The 16,649-nt window shown below is 43.8% G+C and overlaps 1 protein-coding gene across 1 annotated transcript; it reads left to right on the forward strand.

The window, feature by feature from the left end:
- Positions 1–1,739: 1,739 nt before the first annotated feature.
- LOC125523859 (protein RNA-directed DNA methylation 3-like) lies at positions 1,740–13,492 on the forward strand. Its single transcript, XM_048688926.1, is given in 24 exon segments — positions 1,740–2,058; positions 3,596–3,834; positions 3,916–4,071; positions 4,494–4,652; positions 4,725–4,808; positions 5,501–5,568; positions 5,676–6,071; positions 6,442–6,490; positions 6,568–6,720; positions 7,025–7,165; positions 7,242–7,302; positions 7,400–7,558; positions 7,631–7,667; positions 7,804–7,862; positions 8,155–8,200; positions 8,683–8,732; positions 9,847–11,115; positions 11,492–11,533; positions 11,620–11,745; positions 11,827–11,880; positions 11,998–12,845; positions 12,847–12,882; positions 13,086–13,239; positions 13,242–13,492. Coding segments are annotated over 24 exon segments (4,665 nt in total). The 5' UTR covers positions 1,740–1,805; the 3' UTR covers positions 13,268–13,492.
- Positions 13,493–16,649: the final 3,157 nt, after the last annotated feature.

Here is a 16,649-nt window from a genome sequence, read left to right on the forward strand (position 1 = left end):
TCCCTAAGACAACAGCACACCTCAGTCATAGCCAAGAATATAGCTACAACGATCAATAAATGAAGAAACCATGTAATAGCAATTGTCTGTCAATATGACACTTTCATGCCCAACTTGCTAACATTCTTATCACTAAGACATGGCTACCCTAGTGAGTCAATCACAACTCTTATCACTTGAAATAAAGCCCATGAACCACACCAATTTATTGTACGATTCAGGATTTGAAAGCTAATCAATGTTCACACTAATTTAGAAAAATACAAAAGGATTGATGGACACCTTAGGCGTACATATTCAAAATGTGCACCCAAGTTTGAAAGCTAATCAACATTCACATTGATTTAGAGAATACAAAAGGGTGAATTGACACCCTAGGATGTACATATTCAAAACACACATCCAATCGGATGCTTCCAAAAATCATGAGAAAATAAATCATATTCATGAACTCTTTACTTTGTTAATCCCCTTCCCTGTTTGCATGGTGCACCCCTACATGAGAAGAAGTTAAGCAGCTTTGTAAACATGCTCCAAAAAATAGTGCTAACAGTTTTAGATTCTAACATAACACACAGGGATGGGGCATAGATTATGGCAATACATAATATGGTAACTACAGATCACAACAACTGTTTTATCCCGCCCAACAGGAGAAGACATTTTCTCGCCAAAATGTATCTAGCGTGGGAAACTAAATATTGTGCTACCTTGAAAACAAAGCTAATTTCGTGAAATCAGGAATGAACCCTGAGCAGCGACAAAGAAAAGAAGCTAACTTGCACCATAATTTGCATCCAAATGAAGGGGGGGAGGAGGATGCTGGGAGGTCCCTCATAGGGTCATACGAGGAAGAAGCCCCCCACCATGACGTGCTCCATGGCGGCTGGGTCGGAGCTCCATGCCCCCTCACTCGCCAGCCGAAATGGACCTGTGAGGGGTTCGACCACCATGTTCGTAAAGTCCATGATGTGAATCCTCCTGTGAGGTGGGATCTGCCTTCCTTACTCCCGTCGTAGAACAGAGTTGCATGACCACGATGGTAGTAGTGCTCTCGACGTGGTGGATCTAGCCTCCGCCTCACCCGTTTCGAGAAGGGTGAGAGAGCAGCGGTGGGCGCAAGCGCCGATGGGAGAGAGGGTGGGGGCGGTGCCGAGGTTGGGTGAGAGGAGATCGGCGGTGCAGGCTGGGGGCGACGGCTGGTTTGGGATGGGAGAGAGAAGGAATCATGAGGAGAGGAAGGCTGGCGGCGGCGGCTGGTTTAGGGTTTGGGAGAGAGGGAGAAGAGGCAGCTAGGTTTTCCATTGCGAACGTTCGGGCCTTTTATATAGCTCCTGGTGAAATGCTGAAAATGCCCCGACAGGGGCTCGGATATCAGGGCACACCATTTCTAATCGACAGCTCATAACACACGGGTAAAAATCCGACGACAGAGGTGCATCGAGCCTACGAGGATCATGTTGTAAACCGGATCTGACGGCTCAGGAGGTGCGGTGATTTTTAGGGTTTGCTTTTACCCGCCTCTTAACTTTTGGGATTGCGAGAGAACCCCGGGGGCCCGCACCACCTACCACCATCGCTTGTTCCCTCCCCACAAAGCACAATTACAAACAAAGCGAGGGGGGCATCTGAAAGAGGCCACACCCCGGAGATGGCGCCGGGGGGGGGGGTCTCCTGGTTAAAACCCTGCCCTCCTCCACCGCACCGCGACACCTGCCGTTCCTCCTCCCCACCCCACCCCCATTCCCCACTCTCCCCTCCCCCCACCCCCACACTCGCTCTGATCCCCTCCGCTCCGCCCCACAATGGCGGTGAAGGGGAAGGGCAAGCAGATCGCCACCGACGACCCGGGCTCCTCCTCCGGCTCCAAGCGGCGCGGCGCCGGCGCCGGCCGCGGCGGCGCGGGCCCCTCGTCCTACTCCGCCAAGCGCCGCCGCGGCCGCTCCGGCGTCCTCCAGTTCGTCGACGACGCCGCCGGCGTCGACGATGAGTACGAGGAGGACGAGGAGGAGGAAGAGGAGGAGGAGGCGGAGGAGCTGCAGGACGACCTCGACGACGGTACGGGACCGCGGATCGGCTTTCCCGAGGCGGCGAACCCTGCCCTCGTTGGTTGGGTGGCATCGATTAGTTGGTTCGGCTGGGGTCTAGGGTTCGGAGCAATGCATTCTTCGTTGTGCTTCGATGTCCTTGTTAGGTCTATGTGCTGATTGGGGTTTTTTAGTTTGTCTTTGGTTGGGATTTCGTTGGTTGGGGTTTTTTGTTTCCCCATCCTTTAACAGCGGCAATCTCTAGATAACCGCGTCAAAATTCATCCTACCCCCAGGGTTGCATTTTAGAAGCCGTAGAGTCCGGTCATGGGATCCCAACCAATAGATGTCCAGAAGTTTTCGTTTTTAAGGTGTTATGATGCAGGGCCAATTGATTCGTGGTATCGAATTTTCTTTTTCTTCTGGGAATGGAAGGTTTCTAGCAAGCGATTTTGGGAAGTGAAGTGATGATATGTTTACTGGCGTGGCATGACTACAAAGGGGGGGTTACGATTTGTTGCTTCTCCTTTTGCTTGAACCACCTGTTAGGAAAGCTCACTTACAATACAGTTTAATGGTACACAAGTTTGCTTGCGTACCATAATGTACTAGTGTAGTGTCAAAAAACGTCTTACATTATGGGACGGAGGGAGTACGTGGCATTGAGTTGGTGACCATTGCATTAGCCATCAGGGATAGAGCATGTCTTGTATATATTGTATTATGTGTCGTTGATGGTTGCCACAGCAGTTTGGATTTTACATGAACCATTGTAATAATGGTTTTAAGATACATAACTGTGTTAGCTTTTGCACTTCATTGGAAGTGGGTCCTAATCGAGTTGTTTTCATGCATGAAGTTTGTTGTGAGTTACTAAGTCGGACATGTTAGAGGTCATCGGGGCCTTTTCCTTTTACAATGATGGCACACATTTAGGGGCTCATATCAAATTCTGCAGATTTGCAACTTTTTACAAGCACACAAGGGGCAAAATTATTAAATTCATGTTTGTGCACTTGCCCTTGTTTGTCTGTAAGGTGATTTTTTCATAAAAATATGAAATAATATCAGATTATAAGGGTGCATATTTTCGTTCATACTTTTTTCAGTAACCAAGGAGTGAATAATATTTATAGTTAGTTTCATCTGCTGGCTTTTGTGGTGCATAGTGAGGACTCTGTTTATAACTTTATAAGTTGTCACCTTGTGGTCGATCAGGTATCAAGGTGCCCGGGTTGCTGCCCCGCCTTGCTCGCTGTAGTAAAGATAAAAAGGGGAGAGTGGGAAAAATAAAATGGCAAGGGAAGAGAGAGGGATAGATGGTGGGAGGCGAAGGGAGAGGGTGAAAAAGAGGAGAGGAGGCGGGGGGCATGAGGGGTGATTGTAAATAACTGGTTTTGATGTACAGGGTCCATAGACCGGTTATAAAGTTGACGTTTTCTTTTGAACAATTACCAGGGAGTTGTAGGTTCTTGTCCTTTCTAGGCACCAACCATCAGTTTACCTTCACCATCCAAACAATTCTTTTGCAACTTCTGCTGATGTCATCCCACTGATGAACATTGCAGGTTTCTTTACTGCGGGGAGGACAAAAGGTGTAAGAGTTGAAAGGTCACACCCTCTTCCATTTCTTGGAAATGTAAAGGAAGAGGAGCTGAGCGGTGATGAACTTGAGCAATTTATCAATGACCGTTACTCTAATCGTGTGAGATATGCCGGTTATGGTGGCTCTACCGAACAATATGATGATGATGAGTCTACCATGGATGGTGTAAAAGATCCTATCATCTGGAGGGTCAAATGCATGGTTCGTGATTGCTAGATGTTTTGACTTTATGATGTCCTAGCATTTAATAGCCGGACACTTATTTATGTAGCTGCATTTCAGGTTGGGCGGGAGCGCCAAATGGCTTTCTGCTTCATGCAGAAGTTTCTTCATCTGCAAAAGTTCGGTACCAAAGTGCCAATTATCTCAGCATTCTCACTTGATCATGTGAGAGGATCTGTTTTTGTTGAAGCTGAGAAGGCTTGTGACGTTACTGAGGTACGTAGTTTGATTTCCATTAAAGAATAAAACATATCCATGCTCCTAAGAACTATTTAAACAACATGAGATGATGTATATCCAGCTATGCATTACACTATGTGGTATCAGATGATATTGGGTGATACTTCAACATCAGATTTGTTAAAGGTTTAAAATGTCTTGTTTTCTCTGTGCATTGCAATTCATTTTTCCTTCTACTTCTCACACACTCCAATTCAATTTTCTCTTTCATATAAATTAATAAAATTGGAAGGTCAGAATGGAGAATAAATGCTTCTCATTGGATATTCGAAAAACAAAATTTGTCTTTGACAGTCAATAAAGTTTTCTTCCCCTGTAAGATTTGCCCATTTATATGCTGTACAGAATTTTTTGGTTGCAAAATGACCCACTGACCATATGTGCACCTCTTGCTACAGGCATGCAAAGGATTTTGCGATGTTTATGTAAACCGAACTAGTACTGTCCCAGTAGCTGAAGTTCGTAGCTTGCTATCAACTCGTGCAAAACCATTTGAAGTTTCTCCAGGTACATGGGTGCGCATGAAAAGTGGAAACTATAAAGGAGATCTAGCACAGGTATCATAATAGGGGTGTGGGATATCTTAATATATTCTCAAATTCTTTGTTCATCAATGCCATTTCTTTTAGGTTGTCAGTGCGGATGATGGGCGGAAAAAAGTGTTGATAAAGCTTATACCAAGAGTTGATCTCCATGCTATTTCAAAAAAATTCGTAATGCTCTTACACCTGTGTCTGCATCCTATATTTTCATTATTGCAGTAAAAGCTCTGGAACTTTTTTATTGGCTTGAGTTCAATTTATGCCTGCTTATGCCATCTGATTTTGTAGTTTGATAATACTTCCTGTAGCTGCAAACTTGTTTTGTTGAATGTGTTGCCTGTCAATCATGAGATTATGTCTGCTGATTTTTACTATGTATTGGTCTCTACTTCCTGTAACTCTTGCGTCGCCATTTGCCAGCAGTGATGAGCTATGTACTGCATTTAAGTTTGTATTTATCGGGGGCTTTAGCATCAAGCTCAGACCTTTGTCCTAGAAACTTGATTTTCATATTATTTTATAGCACAGGAGAAATTATGACACGTGAGCCCTTGTGATGTGTATTGTCTGTGATACCATGTGACCTGAATGTTTAATTCTATTCATGTGCTTGTTAACAACTACTTCCTCCAATCATGAATATAAGGTGTTATAACTTTTTTCTGAATCGGATTTCTGTAGACACATTTTTAGTGTGTTTGTTCACTCATTTCAGTCCGTATGTAGTCCATATTGAAATACCCAAAACATCTTATATTTATGAACGGAGGGAGTATTTCTTTTCACTTCCCCTTTGCATCTTGTATGGTTGACAGTTGGAATTACCACTATGGGACTCATGTTATCTGCATTGGCTTTTGCAGGGTGGTGCTATTCCCCTAAAAGGTGCGGCAGTTCCTGCGCCGCGACTAATCAGCTCGCAGGAGCTAGAGTAAGTGCTTCTGTCCAATGTTTCTTTGTCCCACACCCAGTAGCCTTCTGCTACCATTTGTTTCTAATCAGGCTCTGCCATTGTTTCCATGATCTTGTTGATTCTAGGTTCTTTGGACCTCATATCGAAAGTAAGCGTGATCGTCAGACTGGTGATGTTTTTGAAGTGCTTGATGGTCTGATGTTCAAAGATGGTTTCCTGTATAAGCGAGTTGCACTTAGTTCTTTGATTTACTGGGGGATACAACCAACGGATACCGAGATTCTCAAGTTCTCTTCTAGTCCAAGCATTAAAAGTTCTGCCGATGACATGGATTGGGTCTCCGGCATCTATGGTCATAATAAGAAAAGAAATGTGCCCAGAGAACCGGATATGAAGAAATCAGCATCTTCTAAAGACAAAAGCTCCAAGGCATCAAATCTTAAAGGTTCCACTTCTACTGAAAACTGTGATGATGATGATGATGATGCTCAATTCAACCTCCACGATCTTGTAACCTTTGGGTGAGTGTCTGTTTTCTGGTCTTTATTCACTAGTCACTATCAACTACTCCCTCTGTTCCAAATTATTTGAAGTTCTGGCTTTGTCCTAAGTCAAACTTCTTTAAGTTTGGCCAAGTCTAGAGAATAATGTATCAACAGCCACAGCGCAAAATCAGCTTCACCATAAAAATGTACTTTCGTAATATATATATATATTATATATATATATATATATTTGATGTTGTAGTTATTAGCACATTTTCCTATAGACTTGGTCAAATTTCTTTTAAGTTTTGACTTGGGACAAAGCTTGAACTTCAAATAATTTTGAACGGAAGGAGTAAGTACTTGCTACAGGATGCAATAATTATTTCTATTTCTTAATGAGCAGCCGAAAAGATTTTGGAGTGATTATTGCTGTTGAGAAAGATGGTTTTAAGGTAGTATTCTTCTCATGCACTCTCGAGTTCCGCATTTTTGTGTCGTACCATTCTAAGAATGATTGGTTGTGTCGTAGATTTTAAAAGGTGGCCCTGAAGGATCTGCTGTGACAGTTAGAAAGCAAGATATTAAGAAAGGAATTGTAGACAAAATGTTTACAGCTGTTGACCATCAGAACAAGTCAATATCCATGAATGACACTGTTAAAGTTCTGGAAGGACCAGTTCAGGTGAAATTTTTATTTCCATTCAATCAGGAGTTTGCTATGATGAAGTGTCTTATTTTCTGGGCAGTATGTGGAACTATGCATATTCTTCTTCTATTGATAACATTTGACTAAAATAATTGGTGTATTGAATGTACTTTTGTCAAGTATCTGCTAATTGTTCCAACCTTGCAGTTTGTAAGATGAGTTTTTGTTCTACTAACATGCTCCATAGCTGCAAATTATGATTTTGCAGTTCCTATAATTATTTAGTAAACCAATTCCTTCCGTCTGGCACCTTTTTGATCTGTTTGATGTTATCTTGCAGGGCAAGCAAGGAGTTGTTAAACACTTGTATATGGGAATACTTTTTATATATGATGAAAGCGAAAGTGAGAACAGTGGATTTTTCTGTGCTCAGTGTGGGTCATGTGAAAATGTAAAGAAAAGGAGGGACGTGACAAATTCGGTATGTTTGATGCACTATGTTCACTTGCCAATGAATCAGAAAGGTTCTTTTGGTCACTTTGTTTTTGATGTATCAGGACAACCCTATGTTCTCGGAGTCAGCTTTCATATCATCTGAGCAAAATGAACAACGAAATAGTAAGTGTTCCATGATTTTTTTTCTATGTATTGTCATTTGAAGTTTGATGTTTGTCAGCAGAAGTTAAGTTCTGTTCTGATTTCCTTGATCATACAGATGAAAGGCCTTACAGGGCACCCAGAGAACAACTCTTCCAAGTCGGAGAGGTGCTGCGTTTTCGAAGGGGTCCTTTGAAGGGTTATCTCTGCCGTGTAGTTCGGATATTTAGAAATGATGTAACTGTTAAGCTAGATTCTCTACTGAAGATTGTTACAGGTTAGTTTGTAAGTATGCTTGTACTGGAGCCATTCTATGGACAATGCCTTACTCTTTTGTATTATGTTGCAGTGCAAGCAGAGTTTCTCTCAGTCCCAACTAAAAGAGGGTAAGCAGACAAATCGTGTTTCAAGCTTCTCTTACTTATTGTTGCTTGTTTTAGTGACATTGTGACTGCATGAGTAGTCATTGATGTATAATTTCATTTCCACATTTGCTTCTCATTGTGTTATATGTCACACCAGGGATAACTCATCCAGTGCTCCATCTGGTAATTTTGGAACTCAGGATACACCATTCACCGGTAAGTTTTTGTTCATATGTATACCAGTTATTTCTACTTGCTAGATTAGTTTCTATTGCGTGTACAAGGGAAAGTGTTGCCGATCTTCTCCAAAACTATTTGCGGCGGACCTACTGCCTATAATGAGACCATCTGCCCAGTCTGATTGAGTTTTTAAGATGTGAGAAATTGAAAACTGAATGTAGAATTGTTTATAAGGTGTAGAAGACTTTTTTTAATTATAGCACCTCATAAGTTTGGTCTTGTAATACATTCTTTTTGTTACTTACATTGATTCTAAATTTATGTTCAGAAGCTGCTAAAACCTCATGGGACAATGGATTTGCATCTCTTGGCAGGTTTGTTTCATATTTTTCAGTTCCTTGCTGGTTTCTTTTAAACAAGCCAAACTGGGTTGACTTGCTAATGGTGTTGTGAGGTTGACTTGCTAATGTAATTGTTACCAACCATGAGAAAAAGGTTGCTAATGAACTTACTTTGTCGTTTTTGTGTAATGCTATCATTTATATGCAATTATATTTTCATGTAGTTACGTTCCAAAATATAAGGTGTATATTTTTTTTGAGAAGTCAATCTTCTCTATGTTTTGAGCAAGTTTATAGAGAAAAATATCGATATCTACAATGCCAATTCAGATCATTATGTTCATTATGAAATATATTTCATATTTATTTATTGCTGAATGTTGATATTTTTTCTATAAACCTAGTCAACTTACAGAATCTGTACAATATCGCTTGGAGGAATAAATGGCCTGTGTACCTATTATTTGCATCAGTACTAATTACCAGTCACATAATAGTTTTATTATCTGCTGCAGTGATTCTTGGCAACCTTTTTCAAGTTCTGCATTACCAGCCCAGAATGCAGGTAATATCTAGTTTTAGGCCTGCCCTTCGCCATCCTATTTGGTAGCATGGTTGGGAGCCTCCCTTTTTCGTATAATTTGGAGCTTCATTGATTTTTGTGTTGTTTGATCACAATGATGGTTGGGAACCTACATTTTACGCCTTTGCACTAGGGGGTTGGGGATATATTATGTGTAGTTGATACATGTATAAAGTAGTAATGCATATAATAATTGTCCAATATTCAAAGGCAAGTTCTTATTTGATGTTCTTATACCCTCTAGATTAATCTTTACACCTCTTATCTTCTGTCAACCACACTCCATCAGCTATGCTATCTACTAGGGTTTACTGGATGTTGCACGTGTAACACCATGCTCTACTCATGTCAAGAGCTTGTTTGTCCCCTGATTCATCTGATCATAAGGCTACAGAGTACTCCCTCCGTCTGGAATTATTTGTCGCTCAAACGGTGTAGTAGTATCATTTATGGTAAAGCTGCAAGTGGATAAAAAACTGCATGAGTTAGGCCATAGGGGACCTGCTTCCGAGGAAAGGAGAACTCGGGCTTTAAAACTGGTTGGCACTGGATTTTTCTAGATTTGGATGCCTGACATCCTATTTGTTACCAACTAGCCTTCTCAATCTTTGCTTTGTGCATAACTACGTGATTTTGCTGTGCACATGCCCACACAGTTAACAGACAATTTTGCCCTCTCTTTATGTCACTGTTGAGCTGCATCATGTGGTATAAAACAAAACCAGCAACACAAGTATGGCTTCAAATTCCAAGTCATGATATTAGCTATAGAAATAAGTTTAGTCCAGAATATCAAGGTTATTTCCATTGTCTGATTTGCTCAGCTAGGGTGGGTGGTTCAGTTTCTGTTTATAAAAAAGCAGTTGGTATCACCCCTCCTCTGTGTGTTGGTTGTGTTATCAGTAGAGTCCAGATAACTGTGGACTGAGGGTAGATATATATGTCGTAAAATCCGTGATACATTAATACTGTGCCTGTAGTGTAGCAAATAATGTCTTGCATATTGGTTTCTAATGGGTGTAACTGGTAACTTTTTTTTTTGCATCTTGAGGTTTTTATAATTTTGCTGATTCAGTAATTTCTACATCTTTTTCAGATGGAGAAACAGAAGCTGATCCCTGGTCTAAGAAACCAACATCTTCTGCTGATGGTGATTCTGATCCATGGGGTAACAAAACAACATCTGCAGCTGTTGATATATGGAACAACAGCACTACACAAAAGGAAAGCTCCACCGACAATGCCTGGGGTAAAGAAGCCGGAGGTGGTGGATTTGATGCTGGTGGCAGCTCTTGGGGTGGAGGAGCAGTCAACAAGGATAGTGAAAAGAGTGGCAACTGGGGTGAGGCATGCAAGCAGGTGGACACGGCAACTGGTGGTGATACAGATCCTTGGGGCAGTAAGGTCAAAGAAGTAGTTATGAAAGAAGCAGATAGCTGGGAGAAGTCATCATGGTCACCAGAGAAGAAGTTGGAGGGTGATGGTCAAGGATGGGGCCAACCTTTTGGCAAGTCAAACCAAGATCAAGAAAAAGGCACAGTTCCGAAGGACGCAGACAAGGGTGGGTCTTGGGATACCACTGTTGCTATTTGTGTCGGTTCAGATGATAATGATGCCTGGGCTAAATCTGCTACTTTGCCTGTTGCTCAAGATGATGCCTGGGGGAAGTCAAAAGAGTCAGGCCAAAACAGCGGCTCTGGAGGCTGGGATACTGTTGCTGTGGGCCAAGGACAAGATGAAGCATGGGGCAATCCAAAAGATTCAGGTGCCAAGTCTGAAGAAACAAATAATGGAAGTGGGAACTGGAACAAAGCTGGCTCATCAGACCAAGTTGGTGGCAGTGATTGGGGTAAACCGAAAATTTCTGGCGGTGCTGGTTCATCAAGCTGGAACAAGGGAGAGGCAGCTGAGGGGGATAATCAGAATAGCACCTGGAGCAGACCTGCTGGAAACTTTGAAGGTGGCCGTGGGTTCGGGCGAGGACGTGGGAGAGGCCGGGGCCGGGAATCTTGGGATTCTGGTGACAGAAATGACCAAGAAAGCTGGAAGGGCTCATGGCGTAATGACAGTTCTGCAAAGCCCTCTTGGGGGTCTGATACACAGGTAGGTAATGAAGGTGGAGATTCTGGTGGATACCGGGGGAGGGGAAGAGGGAGGGGCCAATATGGAGGACGAGGGGGAGGAAGAGACAATGGTTGGAGAAATGGAGATCGAGGTAGTTCTGAGTTTGGAAAGGAAAGGAGCAGTAGTGATACACCAAACTGGGGAAACAGTCAGCCTTGGAGTGCCAATGAAGGCACCAAGCCATGTGTTGAAAATCAGACTCCCGCTTGGAATTCCTCAGAGGATAAAAAACTGTCTGGAGGTGAGCAGCCTCATTCAGAGTTGTAGCTTTATTAATGATCATTGTTGGTAGATGTGTACTTCTATGTTCTGGATCACATATATCAAATCTGATATTTTCCATCAAAAATTCCGTCAATGCCATACATATATTAATCTCGTGCTACTTTAATGATGTTCAACAGGAATACACTAGTAAATATCTCATGCTGCTTAGAATTGTGCCTCTTTTATTACTCTTGATTGACTAGTTGACTGTGAGTGTTGGTAAAGCACACATTGATCCTTGGCTTTAGCAAGATGGCTTCTATTGCATGTGCTGAGTATTGATGGTATTTAAAATCGTGGCACAAGTACTCGATATGCTGCAAGTCTCACTCTTATATGCTCTTGTGTAGGCGAGCAAGGTGATCCTTGGGCGAGCAAGGTGACTGCTAAAGGTGATGAAGATATAATTGGAATAACCATTTTGTATTTGGTTTGATGCTTTGAGCTATAGTTATGTGCTGACTTCTGTATCTTGTAGGCCAAGAACAACAAACTGATGCTTGGTCAAGCAAGGCTGCAGGTGCTGAGAACAATGATGGCTGGAATACGAAGGCGAAAGAGTCTTCCTGTAACACTGGGGCAAAATGGGAGGATGCTGCATCAGGTAGTTCTGAAGCAAAGTTATTCTTTTTTGCTCTATATTTGATGTACGTACCACAAGCTTATCTTTTGTTCTCATGTTTAGGTGAAAAACAACAAGATGATCCGTGGTCAAACAAGATCAGTTCTACTACTAAAGGTGCTTAGGACTAATTCAATTGATCATATTTGATACCCTGCTTGACATTTGGGCTAAACTTCTGATTATATTTTCCTTGTGGCACCTTGCGGTGCTTGTATTTGATCCTCTCGGTAGGCAAAGAGCAAGAAACTGATCCGTGGGCAAGCAAGGTGTCTTCTACTGCAGCAGAGGAAAAAGCTGACCCCTGGAGTACTAAAGGGGGCAATGGGAATGATGGGGGTTGGAACAATGCTGGCTCGTCTTCTTGGGGCAAACCAGGTTCCTCAAGTGGAGATCAAGAACCTGCTTGGAACAAGCCAAAATATGGTGATGATAATGCTGGATATGGTAGGGGTGGATTTGGACGTGGGAATCGTGGCAGAGGTAGGGGAAGGTTTGGGGACAGTGGATCTTCATGGAATGGAGGAGGCAACACAAACGATGGATCAGGTGGAGGAAGGTCTGAAGATCAGTGGAACAGTAGGGATTCCGATGGTGGCAGAGGAAGGGGCAGAGGTCGCTTTGGTCGAGGTGATCGCTATCAAGGTAACAACTTTGGGTCAGGAGACGGGGATGGTGGCAGTTGGGGCTCTGGCAGGGGAAACAGAGGCCGTGGTGGTGGTTACAGAAACAATGGAAATGACAACAATGAGGGAAGGGCCTCCAGTCAAGACCGCGGTGGTGGCTGGTCTCACTCTTCTGCTTGGAATGCTGATAAAAAGGGAAGCGCTGAAGACGATCAATCTTTCTCAAAGGGCAAGTCCAGCTGGGGGAGTGACAACGACGATAGCTGGGGAGCTCCAAAACCATCTGGTGGTGATGATCAGGCAGGAAAGAAGGATGGAAACAACACCTGGAGTCAAAACAAGCCATTTTCTGGCGATGGATCCTCTATCCTGGGCCAGTGGGCTCCTGCTGGCGGCGCCACCGCTGGTACTGGAGGATCTGCAGGCGGAGGAGGATCATGGGGAAAGAGCAATGAAGATAGCTGGAATTCTTCAAAAGGAACTGGAGGCTCAGGTATGACCACTAAGGATCCTTCACCGCAAAGAGTGAAAGAATCAATTTTGTTTTAGCTTAAGTGCTTTTGCCTTTTTTTGCCCCCTGGAGTTCATCAATTTTCTCCCACCTCAGTCTGTTCAATGCCCCTGTCTATTGACATTCCTTATGCTAATCTTACAATCCAATTCGAAGCGCTAAATCTCTCTCCCGTGCCATTTCAGAAGGTGGTTCGAAGAAGGAAGGATCCTGGGACAAGGCTGAAGGGAGCGGGAGCCAAGGCGGAGGTGGCGGCAGTTCTTGGGACAAGGTGGCCAGTGGCGGATGGGACAGCAACAAGGGCGGGGATGCCGGCAATGGTGGTGGCAGTGGGTGGTAAGCTTGTTCCAAAATCAGCTGTGCCTGATTTTGGCGTGTACATAAGGGTTAGCGCTATGCAGGTCTCAGCGCTCTAGCACTTTGTGCTGGTTGGTTCCATTGGCCGTGCGACCTGAACCTTTAGAAGAACATGGCCTAGCTGGGCAAAACGTCCCCTCATGCTGGCAGTAATATACTAGTAGTGCCAGCAGAACGTTTCGTGGTACCTGCAGTAACTTATAAGTACCTTAAATCCTATCGTGTCTGAGATTTCCATGTGGTCTTTGCCTGGTTGCTATTGCTATGTGATGGCGATGCCCTAGGCTGGATGCAAGTGTATTTTCGCAAGTACTCCCTCCGTTCCAAATTACTGTTGCAGAAATGGATGTATCTAAACTAAAATACATCTAGATACGTTCATTTTTGCGATGAGTAATTCGGAACGGAGGGAGTAGCTCTGAGCTTTTTGTGAGTGTTATCATTTCCATTGGCTTAGTTAGATTCTCTACTGTCTACGGTGACTATGTGGTTTTTAAAAATAAATTCATATGAAAAACACATTTGAAAATTAGAATCCTGATCTGTTCCCCCCCCCCCCCCCCCCCACATGTTCATCTCTTTAGTGTATCCTAAAAATGAAAATTACTTTGGTCGAAATTTGTGGATATAAAGAGGGCATCTAAGTGCACGATGGATTATCATTTTTTCAATATTTTTGGAGGCTTCTTACTATGTAATTCTATTGTTATTTTAAAAACTCGCTCTGTGGGACCTGCGAACTAAACGTCCAAACTCTGTTATTTGGGCTATTTTATTTTATTTTGGGCGGGTTGAAGATGAGATAACTCGGTTAATGTATAACACATATTTGTAGAACACTAAATCCAATCCAAGCTAGATTAGCTAGGCAATGCTTATGATTCAAACTCTGTTTTATTTTGGGATGGAGATCCCATTACCTTTCTTGTTCGGGATGTAACCATTATCTCAAATGAATAAAGTGCACCACAAGGCATTTCCCTCAATAAAATCCAATTAACAATGCCACTTTCTTTTAAAATTTGACTACTATTTGCAAAACATGCAAATCTGTATTTCTTGAATTATGCAATAAATATCTGAGACTAGATTGTGAGAGAGCGAGACCAGAAATTTACTTGCACTCTGTTGAAGTTGGGCTTAAATAATTCCTAGCTAAATGATGTCTTCGGTTGTGATTGTCCATTTTTGCGGTACCTATGTACTTTCGACTTCTTATTTTTGAGTTGTTTAAGCTGGACATGATATTGTGCAAATTCGAAAAAATAGTCTTGGAAAAGTTAAAAAAGCACTTTTACAAAGGGTTGGAGCAAACCTTTGAGTTTGAGCTGACGAGGTGAATCACAAAATCTCTTGAAAAACATTTGGGGACGGTGCGTCCGCCGGTCGCGTCCCACCCGCGCATCCCCCAACAAATTGAAGCGCGACACATAAGGTGCGGGGTCCCACCCCTTGTCCTGTTTTCTCCCTCCTCTTGCCCGAGACCACCTCGTGCTGCGCTGCATCTTTTTTCTCGCCGCAACCTCCTTGACCAGGCCCGACAGCATCTCGCCGGAGATGGCTGACCCCCCCCCCCCCCCGAGCCAATTCTTCCTTCGCACGGGCGTCTTCCCTATTCGTGTTGTTCTCCTGCAAAAGCGAGCGAGGACAGAGGAAGGGGCGCTGCGAGGAGTTGCGACGGCGGCATGTGGCGACTGCGGGGACCTCGATGGCGCGACAGGGATGTGAACCCCGCTAAATATATAATACATATTTGTAGAGCATTAAATCTGATCCGGCATGTTAATTTCTTTCAAGATTCCACATCTATTTACAACACATGCATTGCTATATTAATTGAATGTATTCCACAATACATTAGTCATCAACCCATACACCTCTAAAAAATCATTTTAAGTTGTCCTATAACTTTTGATATGTGTGGAAATGGAGAAAATGATAAACGTAAAAAATTCGCAAGCCATGACATTTACCCAAACTGAAGCAAGAATGTATTCCTCAAATTTCTTGAGGGTCAATGTATTGGTACCATTTTAAACATTCATTTATTTATCTTAGTTATATTAACCTGCAAAATGCACAAGAGGGAGCATAATTCTTTTTATCAACTTGCAAAATGCATATAGTATTTTTTAAACTCATAAAACACCTTTTTATTCATTTGTTATCAACGTTACACCGTTCAATAAATGAGTACAATTGAGATCATGAGCAACAGAGTTGGCCGTCCAGTATTCATGCTCATATACCACCTTTGCAAACTCCTGGCGAGGTAATGCGAACCGTTAAAATCCGCTTCTATAATGGATCGGAAGAATACCTGTTGCTTCTACTCCCTTTGTAAATCTTTTAAAGACCTTTAGGTCACTACCTACCTTCTAGATCACTAAAGTAGTGACCTAAAAGGTCTTACAAAAGATTACAAAGGTAGTAATAAATAAATAAATCCAACAACCTGCATTTCCTCTTTCATAGTGCTGACCACCTCCATACTATCTGAGATTAGTAAACTGCCCGTGCGTTGTAACGGGATTTTGAAAATTTGTATTTGTTGCATGTCAAACGAAAGATAATAATTGGCAACAAATGTCGACATCGGTAGATCAATGAAACAAAGATGACCGGTAACCGCTGCACCGTCCGGTGAAGTACCACCGCGCTCCTAGCACCCAAACCGTCGCGTACAGAGCAACACCTTCAAGAAGGAATGCGACGACGACACCACTGCTGCCCGGACAAGTCCTAGGGTTTCCCTCGGTACGCAGAGAACAGTGGGGAAGGCGTATACCCGAGGACCTTTAGGGAGGTCCGGCGGCGCCTGCAGGCGGCACCACGTCGATGCCGGACGAGCCGCCAGGGATTTCACGAACCCAAACGCAACCACCACCACCCCCGACGATCTGAAGTGTACCAACCAACCTGCCGCCCATCAGCCTTTGCCACCACGTTCACTGAACCAACTTCGTCGTCTCCTGAGGCCATCGACACGAGATCTGGAGGAGGGAAGAGGAGCCAAGGGGCTCGGGGGCATCCACAACTCAGCCGACGAGAGGGGACAACCTTCGCCGCTGCCGCGAAGCCGACTAGACGTGATGACAGGGGCCTACCAGGCCCCTACTGGCCCGACCGGGCCCAAATGGGTTAGGACAGCCCCTGGTGCCACACTGCAGCACGTCGGCCGACAAAGCCGCCACCACCCGCACCCCCCGATGCCTCGCCACCACCACCAGGGAGCCACACCGCCGCACATCGGACCGCCGGACCGCCGGCCCGCCCCAGATGGGGCCCAAAATGGCCTAGATCTGGGCGGAGTGGACGCCGCCAGCCAGCCGCACCACCACGCGCCTTGTAGCCAACGGCCACGCCGCCGCATCAGGGGCACCCACGGCCCG

Source organism: Triticum urartu, chromosome 1 (genome assembly GCF_003073215.2).
Source record: "Triticum urartu cultivar G1812 chromosome 1, Tu2.1, whole genome shotgun sequence".
NCBI classification, from domain to species: Eukaryota; Viridiplantae; Streptophyta; class Magnoliopsida; order Poales; family Poaceae; genus Triticum; species Triticum urartu.